The sequence below is a fragment of the Vicugna pacos genome, chromosome 9 (genome assembly GCF_048564905.1).
Source record: "Vicugna pacos chromosome 9, VicPac4, whole genome shotgun sequence".
Taxonomy (NCBI): Eukaryota; Metazoa; Chordata; class Mammalia; order Artiodactyla; family Camelidae; genus Vicugna; species Vicugna pacos.
In genome coordinates this window covers 40,514,239-40,536,043 of record NC_132995.1, presented here as the reverse complement: position 1 = coordinate 40,536,043, position 21,805 = coordinate 40,514,239, and the positions used below count along the sequence as shown (strand labels likewise).

At 53.0% G+C, this 21,805-nt stretch overlaps 2 protein-coding genes across 15 annotated transcripts in view; one reads left to right on the top strand and one right to left on the bottom strand.

Moving 5' to 3' along the window:
• Positions 1–9,259, top strand: part of KCTD19 (potassium channel tetramerization domain containing 19) — a 29,115-nt gene extending 19,856 nt beyond the window's left edge. Inside the window, exons 6-16 of one of the 5 annotated variants that reach the window (XR_012075703.1) lie at positions 751–961; positions 1,671–1,831; positions 3,139–3,242; positions 3,730–3,872; positions 4,066–4,149; positions 4,421–4,535; positions 4,931–5,552; positions 7,108–7,299; positions 7,420–7,632; positions 7,978–8,079; positions 8,997–9,093. Coding sequence is in view for 3 of the 5 variants with exons in the window: in XM_006203688.2 (XP_006203750.1) it covers positions 751–961; positions 1,671–1,831; positions 3,139–3,242; positions 3,730–3,872; positions 4,066–4,149; positions 4,421–4,535; positions 4,931–5,552; positions 7,108–7,299; positions 7,478–7,632; positions 7,978–8,079; positions 8,997–9,110 (2,003 nt within the window). In the remaining 2 variants the exon portion in view is untranslated. Of the gene's footprint in view, positions 1–750; positions 962–1,670; positions 1,832–3,138; positions 3,243–3,729; positions 3,873–4,065; positions 4,150–4,420; positions 4,536–4,930; positions 5,553–7,107; positions 7,300–7,419; positions 7,633–7,977; positions 8,080–8,996 lie in introns of all 5 variants that reach the window. The other 4 variants (XM_072967538.1, XM_006203688.2, XR_012075704.1 and 1 more) reach the window with 4 other exon arrangements.
• Positions 857–20,066, bottom strand: PLEKHG4 (pleckstrin homology and RhoGEF domain containing G4). Of its 10 annotated transcripts, none has more exons than XM_072967530.1 (23): positions 19,841–20,066; positions 19,448–19,499; positions 17,437–18,127; positions 17,174–17,269; positions 16,975–17,098; positions 16,793–16,886; positions 16,632–16,706; positions 16,437–16,553; positions 16,168–16,266; positions 15,926–16,074; positions 15,635–15,833; positions 15,429–15,545; positions 13,866–14,048; positions 13,107–13,609; positions 12,778–13,024; positions 11,981–12,070; positions 11,676–11,897; positions 11,414–11,584; positions 11,162–11,339; positions 10,650–10,766; positions 10,268–10,504; positions 10,065–10,180; positions 9,206–9,893 (listed from the first exon to the last, which is right to left on the bottom strand). In XM_072967530.1, exons 3-23 carry the CDS (start codon positions 17,924–17,926, stop codon positions 9,888–9,890), a joined length of 3,630 nt encoding a protein of 1,209 aa, XP_072823631.1. In that variant the 5' UTR covers positions 17,927–18,127; positions 19,448–19,499; positions 19,841–20,066; the 3' UTR covers positions 9,206–9,887. The 10 variants fall into 10 exon arrangements, with proteins under 10 accessions (XP_072823629.1, XP_072823631.1, XP_072823638.1 ...); XM_072967537.1 differs by having other exon boundaries at positions 17,437–17,565; positions 19,841–20,065; XM_072967536.1 differs by lacking the exons at positions 19,448–19,499; positions 19,841–20,066 and adding an exon at positions 18,421–18,559 and having other exon boundaries at positions 17,437–17,565; positions 17,941–18,127.
• Between the last annotated feature and the right edge of the window lie 1,739 nt (positions 20,067–21,805).

The window sequence follows — 21,805 nt, the reverse complement described above, 5'->3', positions numbered from 1 at the left end:
TGGACAGTCACCCTCAAATCTCAGCTCCACTCCACCTAGCTTTGCTGTTTGGGGAAAGATACTTAACTATTTACTAGCCTCTCAGGACAGTTTCCTCATCTGTGACAAGAGGCGAGCACTACCTCTCTTGTAGGGTTGGAGATAACCCATGAAAATCATCTAGCAGCTTGCCCATTGGCCCACTGGTCCACTAGGACAGGATTCTGCAGACTATGCACTGTGCCCACTGCAGGAGAACAAAGTTCTACCCATGAGCCAGCAAATGCAAATACCCAACCTGAAAGTTTACTACACAGTGTGCCTCTAGGGAAAATTCTGCCCAGAAGTGACAGGGGCTGTGAATCTGGGAAGCCTGTAACACACATCAAGTTCTGTGCTATGAATGTCATTCTTCACTCCTGGTTAATTAGAGCAGAGTTTGGAACTAAGGGAGATTACTGCAGAGGCTAGGGCCAGATGGCTGTTTAGATGGCTGTTACACTGAAATTTCTGAAATTCAAATGTTACTGATACAGCAAATTAATCCATCCCCACCCCACCTCACCTTCCAACAAATAGTTTTGACCTGACTGAATATAAGAAAAATTATACTGATTTTGAGCAGATCCAGATTTGGCTATGCAAGGAAATAAGCTCCCTCTAAGCCTCTTTAGTACTAATTCAAAGCAGCAGTAGGAAGCAAGACCCAAAGCTTCCAATAGTTATACCCACGAGGGGTCTAGGAATCACCTCTCTCTCTCTCTGGCATAGGTGGCTGTTCTCGGACCTCCTGTCCTCCTCCAAGTCCTGGGAAGGGTGGCCGTGCAGCAGGCCTGGAGTCTGTGAAGCCATTGTACATGATGGCCCTGGGTCTGCTTGTCAAGTACCCAGACTCTGCACTGGGACAACTTCGCATCGAGAGCACACTGGATGGAAGTAGACTGTACATCACAGGGAACGGGGTCCTCTTTCAGCATGTTAAGTAAGGCAGCCAGTTGCAGGGCATGGATTCTAATCCTGTTTTATAGAAAGGTAAATAGGTTCAGAGCAGAGGAACTCTCTTAGGCTCACAAAATACACTGGTACCAAAACTAAAGGTAGAAGTGGGTTTTCCTGAGTCCCTGTGGAGAGGATCAGCCAACCCCAAACACTGTCTTACCCCAGTAATGTTGTTTGGAGCCTTTGTGGCCCATACCATTCATCTCTCTCAGAGATGTCCAACCCTTGATGTTAGAGGGCAAAGACCTCCAAAGTGCCTTTGGAGATGAGGGGGTTGATGTTCAGGCCCCCAGCCTCTTTCCTGGGCATGCAAGGTATTAGTAATCTCCCAAGACCTTGGCAGGCTGCTATACAGTGACTGAGATGTCTTGGACAGATATTTATGGGGGCAGAAATGGAGTGGCTGAGTCCTAGCATGGATTCTGGAACCTGCGACAGAGCCTGGAAGCTTGCAATTAGTCAATTTAGAGGGCTTTGCTGACACAGTTATCAAGCTTAGCTCCAAAATATGTGTCTAAGTTTACCCTCCTATGAGACATCATCAGATTTCCATTTAAGCCAAGGAAATGCTAGTGGCCAAAAGCCTGAGCCAGTTTCGGGGAGCAAGACATTCTAGACATGGAAAGTTGACAGGCTGGACTCCCTTGGAGTGCAGTGCTGAGGCTCTCTGTGACAGCCCTTTCCTCTGGCAGGAACTGGCTGGGGACTTGCCGGCTGCCACTGACAGAGACCATCTCCGAGGTGTACGAGCTCTGTGCCTTCCTGGACAAGAGGGACATCACCTATGAGCCAATGAAAGTGGCTCTAAAGACGCATCTGGAGCCGAGGACTCTGGCACCCATGGATGTGCTCAGTAAATAAAGAAGACTCTTGGTTTGAATTCAGCATCAGGGGAGGGTCTGGAGATCAGAGAAGAAAGCTGAAGCTGGCCAGAGCCAGGAATGTAGATTGAACAGGAAAGGAAAGCCAGACTAACATTTGTTGAGTTTCACCTAAAAGGAAACATTCATCTTAAGTGACCTCTCCCCACCCTAAGCCCACAAGTAACCTCAAGCAGTACAGGCTGAGCAGTACAGACTGACCCAGCGGGGAGCGGAGTGGGTCCCCAAGGGTATGCCTGCTCTGGCTCTGGGAGCCGATACTGTGCTCATTTGGTTCTTACAGCCATCCAGGGAAGAATGGTCCCTGGGTCCATTTAACAGAGGAAGCAGAGGCTCAGGGAGGTAATTTGCTCACATTACCAGATTGCTGTTGAACTGGAGTTTGAATCTGAGTTCAAACCCAACGCTATTTACCAGCTGCCTATAACTGTTTACTAACAAAAAGTGTTTTAGGTCAAGTTTATGCTGTATTGCTAATAGTTCAACAACATTCAGTATTTATTGAGCACCTACCATATACCAGGACAGTAGATGATAGATACTAAGGGTACAGAAGTGAGCAAAACAGACCCAGTCCTTATCTTCATGGGGTTCACAATCTAATTATATACCTTTTACCTTTTGGTTATATAATCTAGTTATATACCCTTCACTCATTACAAAGTTCATTAGAAACTGGTTCAAATACCAGAATAAAGCCTATGTCTAGTCACCCCCAGGAAAAGGGTTATGAATTCATCTTCCCAGAATAAAGCCTCATTCTCCAGACATGCCTCAAGGCTTGGTCTCTGCAGAAGTGACAGTAATTTGATGAGAGGCTGGCTCTATATTTGCCAAACCATAAGCATAAACATACAGAGGGACTCCTAGTTCCAGTCTAAGTAGCCACATGGAAAATTACACTCAGGACACACTCAGCCAGAAATCAGAGACAGTTAGCAATACAGATAGAAAGGAACATAAGCCAAGCTTTCTTGAAAGAGGTGGGTTAGAGGAAGAGCAGCAGTGCTCTTGGTGTTGGTGGTCCTCCCCCAACCCAGAAGCACCAGCTGAACCTCCAAGCTGCTGTTCCAAACCCCCTCACCACCCAGGAAACCTATGATGAGCTGTAGGGAAGGCCTGAGCAGCAGAGGTTGGTGTCAGGGACTTCTGCTGCTTCTCAGAGTAGGCAACAGAATATGATGAAAATATTGAGTCTTAACATGTAATACTTTACTACATTCCCTACCTAGTTTCCCTTCTGGCCATGTGACATGTTTCCTCTCACTGGTTTCCTTAGATGAGGAGTGGACAGCAGAAATCACTGTGTACTCCCCCCAACAGATCATCAAAGTTTATGTTGGAAGCCACTGGTATGCAACTACCCTGAAGACCCTGCTGAAGGTACTGCTGGCCTATGGCTGCCTTCCTCTCCCTTTGGCTTCTGCGGCTGAGCTGTTTTGGAACCTGTCACCTGACCCTCACACAGCCACCAGCACCTGCTTAGAGCAAAGACCTCCCCCACTCCATGCCCAAAGTGCTCTTACTGTTTGAGCAGCATGCTGTGCTGGGAGGGCCTTCAGGAGTTTTGATAGGAAGGCCAGTCTGAGGGGCCTGGACCAAGCAGGAGGAAGGGTGGGGTTCCAAATGCCTCAAGAGAGTGGTCTAGGAGCCAGCAAAACTTAAAGCAGAGACAATGTTCTTCTCCCTGGATGCTCTATTCCTCAGTATGGCTCCTTGTGGCTGACAAGACAGGGAGATGGAAATCCCAAAGCTTCTGCTCTAGGAAGGTTGGGAAAATGAAGCAAGAGAAGGCTGACATGCTCCTTAATAAGGACGGAGCCCTTTAACCAGCAGACTAACAAGAGTCTGGATGTCCAACCCTTTGCAGTATCCAGAACTGCTGTCCAACCCTCAGAGAGTGTACTGGATCACATATGGACAGACCCTGCTGATCCACGGGGATGGCCAAATGTTCCGACACGTTCTCAACTTCCTGAGACTTGGAAAATTGTTTTTGCCATCTGAATTTAAGTAAGTGAAGGAGGGAAATCATATGATGAAACCCCATCCCTCTGCAACAAGGAAACTCAAGTTTGTAACCTTCAGGGAGGAGGATATATTATTTCCACCATGTGAACTGCTGTTCAAGGCAACAGCTCTGGAGACTTACACCCTCACCCACATTCCCACCCCAGATGCCAGTCTGACTTCTTGTCATTTGCAGGGAATGGCCCCTCTTCTGCCAGGAGGTGGAGGACTACCACATTCCATCTCTCTCAGAAGCCCTTGTCCAATGTGAGGCATACAAGTAAGGAAACTGCTCCTGACACCATTTTCTAAAGTTTGGGCCTTTATATTCTTCTTGGGAATCCTGTCCTAAGTCCCACCTCCCAGTAGGACCTGTTCTCCTTAGGGTTAAGGGGGTGGAGCAGGCCCAGGATTGGCCAGTGATGAAAATAAAACCTTTAAAGCCCCTTTCTCCCCTGCTGTTTACAGTTAACTCCCAACCAAAGGGCAGACCTGGTCAGTGGACTAGTGGAAGCTTCTGCTTACTAACCAAACCCTTTTGGAGTCTGCAGGTCATGGATCCAGGAAAAAGAATCTGAAAATGAAGAAGCTTTTCCCATCAGAAGGCTACATGTGGTGACGGAAGGGCCAGGGTCACTGGTGGAGTTCAGTAGAGATGCCAAAGAAGTAAGTCCCAGCCTTCTTTGGTTTGGTGGTGTGTTGAAAGAGCACCAGCACAGGCCTCAGGGGCAGGCCCCAGTGCTGAGGCATGACAAAATGAAAGAGCAGGGCCTTCATGGCTCCTAGCACAGTGACTAGTTTCTGAACCTGGAGGGAGACACAAGGGAAGTGCTGGCTGCATGTGGCCTCAGATACTGATAAGTCCCTTTAGAGAGAGAGAGGCTCCTGGGCTGGTACCATCCCTACTCATACTGAGCAAAGCTCAAATGGCTGAACTCTGGGTGGGGGGGATTGTTCCAGGTAAGCAAGTGAAGTCTTGGAGACCCAGCTTATTAGATCTTGGGTGAGACTTCAGTGTGGAAGCACAACATGCCCAGAGCTCCTGTGCCCTCCCTCCCCAGAACACAGCCTGCACGCCTATGGAATTCCAAGACTACAATGACAGGACTTCATGGAACAAGGCCAAGGGACCCTTGGCCAGGTCCAGCCATATGGAGGAGGCTGAGCAGTACTCCCAGACAATCCAGGTGTCCTTATGCCAAGGTGCCAAGAGGGCAGGCAATCCCAGCACATCCTCACACTGTCCTGGCCTATGTGCCAACCCTCGACACTGCGGCACCCACCCTGAGAGTCCTCCCAAGAAGAAGTACACCACAGTCAACCTCACACAGAAATCTGAAACCAAAGACCCTCCTGTCACCCCCATGCAAAAACTCATCTCCCTGGTTAGGGAATGGGACATGGTCAATTGTAAACAGTGGGAATTTCAGCCACTGCCAGCCCCCCAGAGAAGCTCCTTGGAGGAGGCCGCCCTGCAGCTCCCCTCAGGAAGTGAGGCTACTTCCCAGCCCAGCACCTCAGCTTCCTGGAAAGGCCATTCCACAACCTCAGAGAAGGATGCAGGCCCACAGGCAGGGGCTGGAGCCAAAGACAAGGAGCCAGAACCAACCTTTAAGCCATACTTCCCCATGAAAAGGGCTATCACCCTGAAGGACTGGGGAAGGCAGAGGCCAAAGGAGAGAGGTGAGTCCTGTCCCATCTTTGACCTAAGTCGCATTTACAACAGAGGCAAACTGTGGCCAAGACCACAGGGTTAATTAGTGACTAAGAGGGACTAGAACCCTGCACTCACTGATGCCATGCAGAAGACATAGGAATGACTGGCACACTGGCATGGCTTGGCAGCTTGAGAGAGGTGCCTATAAAGTGATAGCAGCACAAAAGAGGCTGGGGGCTGAGGAGTCAGCAGGGGAAGGAAGAAGCAGCCTTAGGTGCTGGTGGAAACACATCTGGAGGCGAGGCTTCACATGAAGTGATGGGAGATAAGGCTGAAGACAAGGAATCAGGACAGGTCTTGTGGGTCAAATTCAGGACCTAGATACTTTGTTCTGATCCTAAGGGGGAATGGACAGCCACTGAAGAATTCTAAACAAGGGAGCAAGCAGTCAGGTGTGCATTTAGAAAGCCTGCTCCAGGGGCAGAGGAAATACAGCAGAAGGAGGGTAAGTGTTAGAAGTGCCGAAGTCATTCTAGGTGAAACAGGCTAGGCAGTTGAAGGAAGCAGGACAGGATAAAGCCAATGAGGGGGCAGGTTTCTGGCAGGTGATTGTAACCAGGTGGATGGTTACTGAGGTGGGATGAAAAAGAGGAGGGAGGGAGGTGTGTGTGTGTGTGTTTGTGTGTGTGTGTGTGTAGGTGCAGAGTGGCCCAGGGAAGTGAACTGTTAATGTGTGTGTGTGTGTGTGTGTGTGTGTGTGTGTGTGTGTGTAGGTGCAGAGTGGCCCAGGGAAGTGAACTGTTAGTGTGTGTGTGTGTGTGTGTGTGTGTGTGTAGGTGCAGAGTGGCCCAGGGAAGTGAACTGTTAATGTGTGTGTGTGTGTGTGTGTGTGTGTGTGTGTAGGTGCAGAGTGGCCCAGGGAAGTGAACTGTTAATGTGTGTGTGTGTGTGTGTGTGTGTGTGTGTGTGTGTGTAGGTGCAGAGTGGCCCAGGGAAGTGAACTGTTAATGTGTGTGTGTGTGTGTGTGTGTGTGTGTGTGTGTGTGTGTAGGTGCAGAGTGGCCCAGGGAAGTGAACTGTTAATGACAGTTTCCTCTGCTCCCTCAGAGTCCTTCCTATAGTATTCTGTCACTTTCCCTTTTAGTGACTCAGGCCCTGCTTAGAGGGGCCTTCTTGGGCCCTGCCTGTGAACCCCAAGTTGGTCTATCAAGCATACTCTTCAAAGTGAACATGCATGAAGGATTCCCCCAAAAAGGTCCTCTTATAATTTGACAAAGATTTCCAAGCCCCTGCTGGGTTGTTATCAGCTCTATTTAATACCACCCCTAGCTCAACAGGAATAGGAATTTGGAAAGTTCTTGGATTGCTGAAGTGTAGGATTTGGTTTGCAATGATTCAGGTCAGTGAGGAGAGAAGACCAGGACAGGCCCCTGCCAGCCCAGGGTGCCACTTCCAAGAAGGTGGAGACAGCAACCGCTAGGAGACTAGTGACTACTGTAGTGGTCTGTTGCCAGAGGTCTCCTCCCTGCTTTGGCTCTGAAGTGGCTTAAGAAGAACCCTCTCCCTATGTTGTTTTCACAGAAAGCCCTGCCCCTGAGCAGTCTCTGCCTGAGGCCAGTGAGGTGGACAGCATAGGGGTCATCCTCAAAGTGACCCACCCCCCGGTGGTGGGCAGCGATGGCTCCTGCATGTTCTTTGAGGACAGCATCATCTACACCACACAGATGGACAACCTCAGGCACACGTTGCCTACAGCCAGCCCCCAGCCCCAAGGTGAGGTTCTGGAGCCACACCTGATCCTGTGTTTTCTTATAGAGATGCCTGAGCCCCCATCCAGGGTACCTCATGGATGTAGTCTGCCATGGAAGCCCTGCACCTCTCCCCTTACTCCAGGCTGGCTCCAAGGACCTAGTCATGGCAGATGTGGCCACACCTACTCTCTTCTCTACAGAGGTGATATTCTTGAGCTTCTCTCTGTCCTGGGAAGAGATGTTTTATGCACAGAAATGTCACCGATTCCTGACTGACATCATTCTGGATTCCATCAGGCAAAAGGACCCCAAAGTCATCACAGCCAAGATGGTCTCCCTTGCCAACCAGCTATGGGTATGTGTGATAGGCCCCAGGCTCTGTTCTTTCTCTACTGTCCCCTTGCCTCCACAACAAGAGGCAAGGCCAGAGGAAGCAAGCCAAGGTGGGGGGGAGGAAGAGTAAAGAGAACCAGGTCAGGGGCAGAAGGGTGGCAAGTAGGGCAATGACAGGAAGACAGGGCAGCAGCAACTGGACTAAGCCTTAGCCAAGAGGCAGTTTGAAATGACAGTATCTCCAGACCCCTAAGGCTCCTGCAGGCCCAGGGAAGCCCCTGCTCTGAATCCCACTCTGAGAGGCTGGGAGCAAATGTGTGTCAGACAGCTGCCCCCAGCCCTGCCTGATCATGGGCTCTTCCGGCAGACCCTGCACATCAGCCCCAAGCAGTTTGTGGTGGATTTGCTCTCCATCACTGGCTTCAAGGATGACCGGCACACCCAGGAACACCTGTACAGTTGGGTGGAGGTGAGGGCCACTTTCACCCCCTAGTAATGCCGACCTTCTGGATGCTTCAGATGGGCACTGTCTTGCTGCATGAGAGCCAGGCCAGTGCTGCCCAGAAGGCGAGACAGGCAACAAGACCTCTAGTCCCTTGTCCCCGGGAAGGAGTAATAGTGGCTCAAATTACCAATCCAGAGTGGTCAAAAAGCAATATTCGGGCCACTGGTTTTTGTAGTATTCCTCCAATGATACCAATTTAACCTTCATCACTAACAACCCTGGCCCTGCTCAGGGAAGCATATCATATGAGCTCAAAGTTTTAGGGTGCTGAAATCAGAGAAACTATTGGGAATCAGACATTTTCAATGAGTAATACCAACTTTGCCTACTTAGTCATGATGTCATTACTTTCATACATTTCTTTTATAAGTAAGCTGTTTTAAAGCAGTCTTTACAAAGAAAATGTTCAATGAGGGTAAAGGAATACCAGTTTTTTGTTTCTGTTTTCTGATTCCTTAAAATAATTTTAGGATTCAAATTTTAAACACTATAGGTGAGAAAGATTTAGCTACTTTCTCATTAATCCAGTATTGCTGTAATCAAGTGATTATAACACCATTTATAACAACATAATAATGCCAAAATCACGAGCCTCTGCCTAGTCTACTGATTAGAAAGGTGAAGTCAGCATCTACAACCAGGCAGTACAAAACCAGTGGCAGAAAACATGCATTTTTGACCCTCTGGTCATTGTGCTCTATTCCCTGGTAGTCACTCCTAGCTACAGGCCTATAAGATACCTTTAGGCAGAACTGAGCCCTAGAGCATTAGCTGGCCTTGTCCTGTCCCTGCCCCCACCCAGATGGGAGGACCCTGTCCACATAAACCTAGAGTAGGCAACCAGCCAGGAAATCAGGGATAAGACCAGTCTTTCCTTCCAGCTCACACTGCCTTTTGCCAGGAAATATGGCCGCTGTGTGGACCTGCTCATCCAGAGGGGCCTGTCTAAGTCTGTTTCTTACTCTATCCTGAGCAAGTACTTACAAGAGGGCTAAGGTGCCCAGAGATGCTGCCCCCACATATGCCCCACCCCACTGACAAGGTTCATTTCAACTGGGGACGTCCCCAGAATGCATGTGCCCATTCAGGGTGAGTGTCAGTCTATTTTTTATTATAAACAAATAAAGAATAAATCACAAGTCAAGGGCTTAGTCTTCCTCTCTGAGACACTAAAGACTTTACAATGAGTGAAATAATTTTAGATAACTTAACTGAAAGCTATTCCAAAGGCAATGAATCAATATAACCAAAGTGACCCAGGAAAGAAGGGGCTGGGCCATGGGAGCCAGGGCAGGAAAGAGTACAATAGGGATAAGCTTGCTCCTAAGTTTGGGGAGCCTGGCTTTGACACCAGGTACTGGGAAGCAGTGGTTACCCACTGTGCTCCTCCTGACTTGGGGTAGCCCAGTCACTACCAGAGCCACATGATGCCCCACCAGCCTAAAGCATGGAAACAAATATCTACCCTTTGTTTTGGTTTGGAGCAATGGTGGGGGGGAGCTGGAGATGGGGGCAGAAGAAGGGGTCACAGGGCCAGGAACCCAGGATCAGGGTGCTCATTCAGGTTCTGCAGATAGCATTCCCTGGAGCTGTCCCTGCCAGTCTGTCCAATGGGCACAGACATCAGAAAGAGTAGTCAAAACGGCTGTGCATGTAGGCTGGAGGCAACCCAGGTGCCAGCCATGGCCTGGTCATAGCAGATCCCGTCCAAGAGAGGTGATGTTCCTTGGGTCTAGAGGCTGCTAGATCCACTGCCCACCTCAATTCCAGGTTCAGACCTGCAGTGCCAAGCTAAGCATGAACAACTATTTCCCCAGCTTGGGGTCCAGGTGGGGTGTCTGAAGAATGGCTGTGACCCACCACCCCCATCTCCACCTAAAGGCAAGGCATCCATAGGCCCAGGCAGCACTGAGGAAGGGCTAGTGGGTATAAGGTAAAATGGCACTCACGTAAGACAAGTCCTCCAGGCCCCTGCCCAGGGCCTGTCCTGACATGCAGCTGCTGTCTGAGCCACTGGAGCCACTGGCTGACAGGCACTGGGATGAGACCTCGGAGTCCTCAGGAGCTAGGAAGGGAGACTGGGTGAGCTGTCAGCACGCAAGGCCCAGACCCCAAGCCACACCCTACTGCCTTTGGTCAAACCCAGACCTACTCAAATATGGCTGGCTGCCCAGTTCAGCTTCAGCCTCCAGTACTGCTTCCTCTGGGAAGTTGGTGGAATACAGAGGCCAGCCTAAACCCAGAAGAGCTGGATCTCTGTACAAATGCAGGTTGAGGGACCCCAGTACAGAGGAAGAGGCAGGGTCTCCAGGAAGGGAGCTCGAGGCCCCCAGGTAGGAGCTGTCATAGTCAAACGGAGCCACGGCAATGGAGGCCCGAGAGCGAACTTCTGCATGAGAAAGAAGGTCAGGTTGGGACAGGCCAGAGTTCAGCTGGGCCAAGGTCCCGAGAGCAGCACAGGCTAAGGCTGACAAAGGTCCACGTTGCCTCCTGTGCAGCTCTCCTCATTCCACCCACCACAGCCTGCCTGCTACCTCGGCACTTCAGGATATAGTTGATGGTGCGGTCATTGATAGCTTCTTCGCTGGGGATGATGTCCCGGAAGGCCTTGTTCCCCACACCCATGGACACCATCTCAGCCATGCGCACCTCTGGGTGGAGAGTGGACATCTGGGCATCAGCAAGTTGGTCCTTTATCTACCCCTTCCCTTATAAGACTCTCCTGTACGGCCATACCCAGCAGACTGTCCTGTGCACTGAGCCTTTCTGGTGCCAGGCTCTCTCCTTGCAACAATCCTGTAGACAGGTGTCATAATTCCTCTTTTAAAGATGAGGCTTCTGACAGAGATCAGTACTGTCTCCACAGTTTGAGACAGCGACAGCAGGACTGCCTGACTTTGGAGTTCTTTCCCCCACACTGGATGTTGCTGACAGACCTTCCTCCACTCCCGATTGTTTCCAGGTCCCTAGACCCTCCCTGGCGCCCCTCTGGGACAATATAAGCTCTCCGAGGGAAATGTAGGGTGAAACGGGGGCAGGGACCCACCCTTGTTGTGGACAGCCTGCCTCCAGAGCAGGCGGGAGATGTCAGCTGTCCAAGCTTGTTTGGTGGCCAAGCTGGCAGCTTGTAGTACAAAGGTGTCCCTGGCCTTGCGACGGCGGAACCAGATCTCAAAGCGCAGGTTGCTATCCCCACAGCACTCAGTGAGGCCAAGGTCTGTCATCTGTGTGTCCAGGAGAGGAGCTTGGTGAGGCACTGGGGGTGCAGTGGGCAAAAGGTAGGGTCAGGCGGGCCTACCTTGAAGGAGCGCTTGTAGGCAAATGTGTTTATGCCTGTGGGTCCTCGTCGAGGCTTGCTGAAGAGTAGCAGCTCCTCAAAGAGAAAAATGCGACGCAGGCACTTGTGGCGCCCAGTGCGCACCGTGAACTCATCCTGTCGTACCAACTGCCCCTGTTCCTTGAGGTTGACCTGCCAAGTTGGGACCCAGTGGGTGCCCAGCCTCTTCTGCCCCCTCCCTTCACACCTACTTCCCCTGTCCACTGCAGCCGGAACGACTCACATCACAACCCTGGATGGCATCCATGGCTAGCAAGTCATTGCCATGTCGCAGCTGGAAACGCACAAGGCTCTGGGCAGCCTGCAGGGCACTTAGCTCCTGCATGGATTCCCCACAGGCCCATGCCAGCTCCTGTAGCAGCAGTGCATACTTGCTCATGCGCTGGATGGGCTTCAGCAGGTAGGAGGCCAAGTCCAGGTGGTCCCCCAGCGCTTGCTGCTTGTTCTGCCAGGTTCAAAGGAGATTGTCAGGGGGCTTCATGTTACTTGCTCCATCCTCTCTCCCACTACAGTCTGAGGCTCACCTACCTTGAAGAAGGCATAGCCACAGCTGGTCATCAGGGCATCAGAGCGTGGTTTATTCTTGCTGTAGAGTGCGTACAGACCAAACTGCACCCTCTGCAAAAATATACAGCTCAGCCTGGTGCAAAGGAGCCAGCAACCAATGTCTGGCCCCCTTGGGCCAGAGCACTCAGTTTGGAAGGGCTAGTGCCAACAGACAGGTCCCAGGGAGGCCTCCCCACTGCAGATCTAATCTGCCCTGCTTTCAATAAGGGGTGATGTGGCAAAACAGGCACTGAACAGTGAAGGGCTTGCCCATGGGCCCTCTGGAGAAAAACTGCATACAGCTCTGTTCCTCCCGCAGTTTTGAGAACAATGCCTTGGTCTCGCCTAGCCTTGGACGACTACTACTTCCCTTGCTCATGATACTAAGCCACACTAATCTATCTCTTCCTTGACCACTGGGCCTCTTTCTTGCTCAGGGCTTTGCATTTGATCTCCCCTCTGAATGGAATGCTGACTCTGGCCCCTCACTCTGGCCTCAGCTCAAATATCAGCTCCTCAAAGAGGCCTCTCTAACTGCTCTCTGCAAAAGGGATACCCCTGCTCTGCCACTAACTCACAATCATCTACTTATCCTGGTTTTTTTCCTCCTAACCCCAATTATAATCTGGAATTATTTTTTATTATGTCTCTTCTACTAAACTAAATGTATCCTGAAGGTCAGGAACTTGTTGGTCCCACTCATAGCTGTATTCATCATAGGGCCTGGCATCAAAAATGTGCCCAACAGCTCTTTGTTGAGTGTGGCCTGTGGTGCTTACATGGCGCAAGAAGGCATAGGCCACCCGGGGTGGGTGCTGGGTACAGGCCTCCAGCTCACGCAAGAAGAAATGGCAGTGGAAGTCCCGCAGCCTCTCCAGGTTGCCAAAGAGGTGGGCGCGCTGACCACGAAGGCCCTGGGGCACATCAGGGCGATCCAGCTCAGGGAAGTAGTTTTCCATGGTGTAGTTAAGAGCACGGACGTACTCCCGCTCTGTAGTCACCATCTCCGCCAGCACTAGCTGGAGCCTACCAGGTAGGTGGAGTCACGACCCAAGACATTTGTCTCATCACTACCCTCCCCACCCTGCCCACTGCCCACTGCCTGTACCTGTTAAGGCTCCTATGGTCAGAGCTGCCTTTTGGAGGCATGATGGGGCATGACCCTCGCTGGGCACCACCTCCAGTCTCTGGTCTGTGGCAGGCAGCCACAATGGCCTCACAGTGGCAGTGGTGGGCAGATTCTCTGAGAGACAGTCCCAGATTCCGATCGAGGCTGTATGCCTTCCTCAGGGGAGAGGGGGCAGATACAGCCGAAACCCGGCTGACATGAAGGTTAGCTGTGCTACTCGTCGGTGGTAGCTTCAGAGCAGCCTCTAGCTTCTGGTCCAGGGCCAGCCAGGTGTCCTGGCATTGTGCCCAGGCCCAGCGGCACTCTTGGCGGATGCCCTCAGATCCCAGCCCTGTGGCTAGAGCCCACATCTTTCGGAAGTGGGCAAGAGGCAAGTCAGGGTACTGGGTCCAATGCAGCTGCAGCCGTTGCAGCACAACCCTTGGGCGCTCCTGTTCCAGCTCTGCCAACACCCGCTGCCCCTCCTCAGCCCATGTCGAGGTCTGCAACACCAAAGTCAGACAGGCGCTAAAGAAGGATTCCACTAAGACTGCCAAGCCTTCTGCTCTACCCACCCTCCACCCCCACAGAATGCTGGCCCCAGGCTGCATCCCCAGTGGCAGGATTTTGGGGTCAGACTAAAGACAAGGACAGAAAATAGGCAAGATATCCAGCAAAGCTCAGACTGTGTTACAGCAGAACAGGCACCCCTCTGGCCTCACTGACCACCTGGAGCTAGGGATGGGGCCCTTCACCCACCTGTTTGAAGTACTGCAAAAGACTCTCAGCATCTGCTAGCCGCTGCCGCCGGTGGGCCAAAGCCCTAGAGAAGTCAGTCAGTTGGGCTTGCAGGGTGAGAAAGCGGGCCCCAGAGGGACCCAGTTCAGCCACATCCCAGCCAACTAGTGGCTGCAGAAATTTCTCCCCTCGCCTGACCTGCTCCTAGAGACAGAAACTGGGCTCAGCAGGTCCACATCTTGTAGTCTAATTCCTGGAACCCAGGTCTTTTCCACGGATGCCTACATGTCATCGTCAAGTCTCTCCTCTGATTAAAGACCTTCCTTCCACCTCCCACCCGTTACTATCTCTCTCTGTGCCCCTCTCTGCAGTCAAATTTGCTGGAGAAATTGTTATTCTCATCACTGCTTTTTAACCTCAACTCCACTTCCATCCCCATCCCTAGCATTGCTCAGGCCTCCTCTGACTCCTCCACTCAGCAGTACCCAACCCTCTCTCCCCTAGCTACCGTGATCCTTCCCCACTCTCCAGTTTCTCCTTGTCTTTCTCTAGTGCTTCCTATTCCTGCTTCCCAATCCTTACCTGGGCTGTTAAATGCTGGTGCCCCTGAAGATAGTCCACTCTCTCTCAGGCAATCTTGCGTGACTACACTTCAAATACCATCCACATGCCCACAACCACCAAGTGACGCTCTACATTCAGATCTCTCCACTGAGCTCCCTCTCATTCCCTCATGGTCATTCCCAAAGCACACCCAAGACTGTATTGATAAATACCCTGCCCCCAGAAGAACCCTCTCTCAGGGAACAGTACCTATTCATCTTTGTAACCTCCCTCTCTCTTATCCTCTCATATGTATCCACCAAAGAATCTCATCAATTTCTCAAATCCACCTCCTCTGCCACCATCCTGGCCAGAGCAAGCCTTACTCCCACCGGGACCACTACAGTTGCCTCTTCAATGGACTCTTCATGTCCATCCTCCAAGTCACTGTACTCAGAAACTAAGGTAATCTTCCTAGAACATAGTTCTGATTATATGACTTTCCTGATTAAATTGTACACTAGTATAAGGCCCAGCAATCTGGCCACTGACCGCTTTTCCAGCCCCATTTTATCTCATTTCACCCCACTCTCCCTCCCTCTACTACCCTGAATTTCATCCTATCCTTCTTATTGTTCCTCAAGCAAGTCATACTCTCTCCTCCCACATGATTTTTTCACATACTTTTTGCTCCTTCAGTCCTACGGTTTCTTACCCCTAACCCTCCTCTGCCTGGTTAACCCTAACCTATTCTTCAGTTCTCAGCTCAAAGTTCACTATCTCAAGAAAGTTTGCCAACACCCCTCCTGGGTCAGGACTTCATTACACACTCGAGTAGGATCACCTGTGTTGCTCCTCTCCAGAGCTTTTACCTGGGAAAAACACACATATATGATTCTGAATCTTTGACTACAACTGACCTTTCTGCTGGACGGTAAATTCCAAGATAGCGAAGGATAGATTTGCCTTCACCCACTCTGCATTCCTAGTCCCTGGAAAAGTGCCCTAATACCTACACAATAAACAAGTGACCAAACTCACCTGGGCAACCTGGTCCAGCTCCTGAAAAGGGCCTTGGGCCTGGAGCAGCATGTCCAGTGAGGGCTCCCTTGGCTCCTCAAGTGCTGGCCAGCCCACCTGCTGTAGCCATACTTCAATCTGGAGGAGCACAAGCAGGGAAAGGAGAGCTGCTGTAGGGATGATGCTTGAGATTAGAGATGAGGCCCATCTGGGCAGATAGTTCCCACCTGGTGCAGCCTGCCCTCTTCGGCCTCCAACATCTGGACCAACTCCAGTGCTTGTACTCGCCGGTTACTCTGCAGGGTCAGTTGGTGCAACAGTCCATCCACGCGACCATACAGCTCCTCAGCCTCGTCCACAGCTGGCCTGGTACATGGAATGTGTCCTAGAACCCCTGCCAGGTGCTTTTCTCCACTCCACCCTGTGCTGGGACCACAATCCTGGCTAGTTCTGAGCCAGCCAGCTCAGTCCTTTGCATGGGATATGATGGGCTGGGCAAGATCTGGGCATGCACCTACCTGTAGTCTGGGCTCAGGGTCACTTCTGGGACCTCTTGCTTCAGCCATGCCAAGTCCAAGGCCCCCTGGCATTGCAGCCATGCCAGCTGTGGCGAGTCTAGCACATGCTGCATCAGGACCCGTGCCTGCTGTAGCAGCCGGGTGACTTCCTGTGATTAAGGGCAACAGGCAGTGGTGGTGCACATGGGAGAAGAGGAGGGAGACAGGGAACATTCTGGGAAGTGTTGAGAGGGAATACTCACCCCAGACTCCATGGGCTGTGGTACAGCCTTCATGCTCTCAATGGTCCCCTGGAGCAAGGCACAAACCACCTGGCAGCTCTGCATTAGGGCTTCCAGACGCTGTGAGCAGAGGCAGGCGTGACCAGGGCAGTACACAGTGCTGGTCCCAAGCATTTTAGATCCCAGACCACTGCAGCCAGCTTTGTACTGCTCAAGCCATCCCAGGAGAGGCTCCTCTGCCACCCAGACTGCCTACCTATCCACCCTATGCTCTACCCAGTGGCACTGACCATCCGGAAGTCCAGCCAGGTCTGGTGACAGTAAGGCAGGCCTCCTCCCAGTGAAGTGGGCAATCCTGAGGTGGAAATGTGGGTCAACAGGCTCTGATGAGAGGACAGCTGCTTTAACTGTAGAAAAAAGAGTGTAGTGACACAGGCCTGGTGGGGAAGCGCCCCACCTCCATCCTGGCCAAAATGACTCAGTACCTGCAGCCCTGAAGGCGCCTCCTCAGGCATCTTTCCTACCAGTAGTACCTGGTGCACTGACCCTGGGGCTGCTTCCTGTAAGGAATCTGAGCTTAGCCCTACCCCCAACCCTATACAAAAGGAATGACTGGGGGAAAGGGGAGCTACAATCCTGTACTCACTTGCAGTTGGCTGAGCCCCCAGAAGAGGGAAGAGCTCGGGGAACAAATTCGAGCATCCACTAGCACAGTCAGTCCCAGTGCCTGTACTTTGGGCCTAAAGGGGAAGACTCCGTTCAGCATCTATTTTCCCAGCCCTGCCATTTCCTAGCTCAGGCTCTGTCCCCCAACCTCCTCCCTGCAACCTGGGGATGTTTCGCAGGTAGAGCAGGAGGCGGATGAGTTCATGGCTGCTACCCTTGGGGTGAAGCCAGGCCGAGTTATGGGCACACAGAAGCAGCACTGCCCGGCCTTCTATATCCCGAGTCCCTGTGGGGAGAAAGCAGTGAACACCTACACAATCAAGTCACCCCACCTCCACCACCCCTAGTCACTCCCCTCTACCTGGCATGGCAGCCATGCCACTGGCAAGCAGCTCCCAGGCAAGGTCTTGGGCCAGGAGGTAGTCAGTGGGCTTAGGGAGCCTGGATCCTCTGGGGTCTTGGGAAGGAAAATGGCTTGGGTCTACATTGGGCCACATACCCAGAGACCCCTGCTTGGACCTAGGCTTTAGCCTGAATATGGTCAAGAGTCCTCCCCAAGTCTTGGTACCCACCTCCAGGCACTCTCTCTCCCTTTCAAGACCTCCCTGGCCCAGCCTTTCTTACCTGCCTCCAGTAGCTCTGACGATGTCTCAGATAAAAAGTCTCCAAGGTCCACAGGGTCGCTGTCCAACCCCGCAGGATCCAAACAAAATGAGTCCCCTGCCAAGCCTCCCCCTTGTCTGTCATTTTCACCTGGTGCCAGATGGAGGTTTGAGGACACTCGGTAAAGGAGGATCTCCACTCCAGAGGGGGCTGGTTCCTCCCTCTGGACTGAGGAGCCTCCTAATGTGCCTCTCTGGCCATCCCCTGACCCATCTGCAGCCATCTGTTCTCGGAGTGATTGAAGTTCACCAGGCAGAGGGTTGCCCTGTAGCCCTTCACCCTGGGCTGCCCCCGCTGGTGGTCTTGGAGGACTGGGGTCTTTAACCTGCATCTGGGGAGTAGGTTCCCCCTCACCCCAGGCATCTCTGAAACTGCACACAGCAAACCTCCAGTCAGTAGCATGGCCCTGGGAGTCTGGGGACTCATCCCCATCTTCCGGGGGCCCTTCCATCACCCTCCCCTTACGGGTGGGCCTGCTCCGGTCAAGTGGGAGAGGGGCTAAGCCCACAGTGTGAACTGACGCCTCAGTTCACCCAGGAAACGGACTGAAGATGGTCGGGTAGGGCTCGGCGGAAAACACAGGCAGAAGGCACTAGGCAGCAGGAGGTGCCAGTCCTGGTACCCACACAGGCAGAGGAAATGCAGTTCAGGCCTAAGGAGAGGGAAGAAAGGCAGGGGTCCGCATTCCGCTCAGGGCCCACAGGTCTGACTCACATGGGCCTTCGCCGGGTCCGCCCCACACTCGGACGCTCATCAGCCGCCACGCTGGGCGGGCCTGCGCGAGTGGGACGCTCACGGCGTGGGCGGGGCGCCTCCTCGTGCTCGTGCTCAAGCAGGCCCAGCCTGGCCCTGGCCTCCCACAGGGGTTTCATGCACCCGCTCCCTTGCCCGCCCGCCCGCCAGCTGTGCTCATGCACCCAGGACGCGCCGAGGGCAACCGCGAACCTGGCAGGCCGCGCAACCGGAGTCCTCGAATGTACCGCGGCGCTGCCTCGACGGCGGGTACGGCACGCCGCTTGGCGTCTACGGGCACCGCCTCCTGGCCGCAGGGGCGGGAACGAGAGCCGCAGAGGACGCCGCGCTGCCCCCTGGGGGCCGGAGGACGGAGCCACAGCCCACCCTGCCAGGCTGGACGGCAGCCGCCCGGGTGGGGGGGGGGGGGAAGCGCAGAGGCGCGGGCCCTCGCAGCACTCCTATCCGCCGCCCCCTCATCCCCCCTTGGGCCTGGACGGCTTGGCTTCACCCCTGCCCTCAGGCCCAGCTGACTGACTCGGCTTCTCGGTCCGCCGGCAGGGGAAGCGACCACCTTGCCACCTCGCCCGCTCTCCAGGCGTGCCAAGCACGCCGGAAGCGCTTCTCGGCTGGGGAAGGCGGCGTAAGCGCGCAAGGGTGAGTGAGCGTGGGGGCCCGCCTTGGGGTGGAGGAAGGGCTTGCGGGGGAGCATGGAGGGGCTTCTGTTCTTGAATACTCACAGGGTAGGTTATCCCTGTCCTAGCCTCCCTCAGCAAAACAAAGAGCACTCATTCCTCTCAGTCGGGAGAAGAAAAGTGTTGGCCCAGGGTCCCAGGGCCTCCTAGAAAGACTCCCTAAGCCCAGACCAGCTGCTTGGGACTACTAGGGGCCAGAAGGGGTATCTTCATGGAGAGTTAGGAGAGCGGGGCCCTTCCACTGCAGCTCCCATCTTCCTTTCGGTCCTCAGTCCCAGAAACCAAGAAATAGGTTGTATGATCCCATGATGGGATGTGGGGATTGCTGTTTGGGATAGAGGAAAGGAGGGGGGCAGGGAGGCCCCTGGGGTGGGAGGTGACCCGACCTAGCAGAATCTACCAATCCACCAAACCCAGACCCTCCACTCCCTTGCATTCCTGGCCTTTCTCTCACATACATCCCCTCCTCACAAAGTCCAGCCAAAGGGGCTGAGACTGAGGTCAGGGTTCCTGAGCCAGAGAGCCAGGCTTGCTCTTCTACTTACCTGCTGGGTGAGCTCCAGCAACTCAGTCCTCTTTGATCCTCCTCTTACTCACCTGTAAAAAAAGAAAGCCATTCCTTTCTCCTGGGATTGCCAGCATGAGGACAAAGGAAGATCTTATATGTCAAAGGTCCACTTGCTGCCAGCACTTGGGCTGTGTTCGTGCTCTACCCCTCATTTTGCTTGGACAGTTGACCTGTGAGATCCCTCCCAACTCCGAGATGTGAAGTCCCATTGGGGCATGTGGACCTGACTCACACTCCCCAGTTTGTGGGAAGGTTGTAAGAAGGTAGGCTGTGTGGCCAGGAAAGACACTGTGCCCCTCAGGCCCTTGGTTCCTTGTGGGGAGGAGGCAGTGTGTGTAGTAGCTTCCCTGGTTCTAAGACAGGCACTTACTTCATGAGCCAAGGGAGGCTGCCAGAGGAGGGAACCTGGGCATCAGAAGCAACAGCGGTTGCCTCCTCCCCACCATCCCAGCTGCTACATCAGCACCAAGTCCGGATTCTCAGAGTAGCTACCCAGGAGCCTTCTTCATGAGCTGATCTTGCTGTGAGAGAGGAGCCTTGGAATGGTCCTGCTCCATCTACAAGCCCCAGCAAGCCCTCTCATCCCACCCTCCTCTAGCTTTACTGAGCATCAGGGCCAACCTTGGCTCCCTCCCCAGCTGTCCCAGAGCCGCCCCACTGAGTCATTGCCTCCCGTTCCCTCCCTCCCCTTCTGCTGCTCTCTGTCTGCCCACCCCCCCCACCAGCCCCCTCCCTCTGTGAGTCCTAAGAGTTGGTTGGATCTGCTGGCAGGCACATACATCCCTCCAGTGCCAGAGGCAAATAAGAGGCTTGAGGCAAATAAGAGGCTTACGCCACAGGCCACTGCTGACCCCAACACCCTTGGGCACGGGCAGACAGACAGATTGAGGGGCAGTGGCAGGGCCAGGCCTTGGTTTATTCACTCCATGTAGAATGTGCATTATAAGCTTCATGAAAACATGAAGCTGTTGTTCACTTCTGTGCTTTATACCACCTAGCACAAGTCCTGGAATAAATGTTGGGGGTGCCGAAGACTGGTTGCATTACCCCTGCCCCACTGAGGCTCCCCATTCATGAGCCAGATGTAAACTAGTCACAAATGGAGACAGATTCAGAGGCTCAGTCCTAAAGGGACACAGGAGAGGCAGAGAGCTGCGGGAAATACAGCCCCAGAATGGCAAAGATACAGATAAAAATGGGGGCAGACTGAGGCCTAGTGGCGAGCGCTAAGGGCTGGGCCTAGAGCCAGCCTGGGCCGCTGACCGCAGCAGGCTCTGTGGGCTGAGCTTGCAAGACTGAACAGTGACTCATGGGCCTGTCTCTGTGGTTCTCTTGGCAGCAAAATCTACTCACAGCAGCCTTTTCCACTGAGATCATGAAATAGGGATGGGCCTCACTCTTCTGCTCCTTCCCCAACCTTTCCTCAGCCTCCCATTTACATCAATCAATCAAAAATGAAATGGGAGCTCTGTGCCTTAACAGGCCTAGTGATAAGAGATCCACAGTCATTGCCCTCACTCCACCCCAAACCTGGCATGCCCTCTTCAGTACTGCCCAAGACAGTGAGGGTGATAGGTACCTCAAACTTTCCAGGCCCCTCTCACCTCTGTCCTAAATAAACTGCAAATTCCTTAGTGTGGCATTCAATGCCATCCAGAGGCATCACAACCATCCTGTCCAGCTCCCAGTTGGTCCTGGAAACCTCATCTTGTCTCAGACTGTCTCCTGTACGTGGAATGCCCATGCTCATCTCTCCAGGTCAAAATCCTTCCTGCTTCAGGGCCAAGATGCAGCCAGGCGGCACTGGAGGCCATTACTTCCATCTTGCCTGGTTAGAAAGTAACTTGCTTATTTTCCTGCATCCCAGATGCCTGCCTCCCCTCCCAGCTATGTTCACCTGCTTTCTTCCCCCAGTCTGCTCATCTCTGACCAAGCCTACCTGCCTGGCAGTCCCCCTGTTCTTAGGTACCCAGCTCCAGGCCCAGGAGCCCCTCTGCACCCTCCCCTACACCATCAGTTGCCTGATTGTGTGGATTTTATTTCTAACCCTGTCTAATCTAGTAGTTTTTGAAGGATGTGGTCTTTGGGTCACCTCCCTTCAGAGAGTTGGTTAAGATTACAGATTTCTGGGCCCCCATAGACCTGGTGAGTCAGAACCTTAGGCGTAGGCCCAGGAATCTGTATGTTTGACAAGCTCCCCGGTGATTTTGACACTGAGTTCTAAGAATGGCTACCTGCCTCTCTAGCACCAGCCTCTACCTGGGCTCTGTACTAAAGTTCATCTCTGGGCTGCTGGAGGAGCCTCCCAACAGGTCTTTGATCTCTAGGCTTTCTT

Excerpts from the sequence above, each read along its gene's own strand:
- PLEKHG4 (XM_072967530.1), bottom strand. The coding sequence starts at position 17,926 with ATGGAAGGGCCCCCGGAAGATGGGGATGAGTCCCCAGACTCCCAGGGC. Across the intron at positions 16,267-16,436 it reads CCTGGCTGGACTTCCGGATG|CGTCTGGAAGCCCTAATGCA; the intron begins GTCAGTGCCACT and ends CTCTGCTCACAG. Across the intron at positions 10,505-10,649 it reads CTATATCCTGAAGTGCCGAG|AAGTTCGCTCTCGGGCCTCC; the intron begins GTAGCAGGCAGG and ends TTTCTCATGCAG.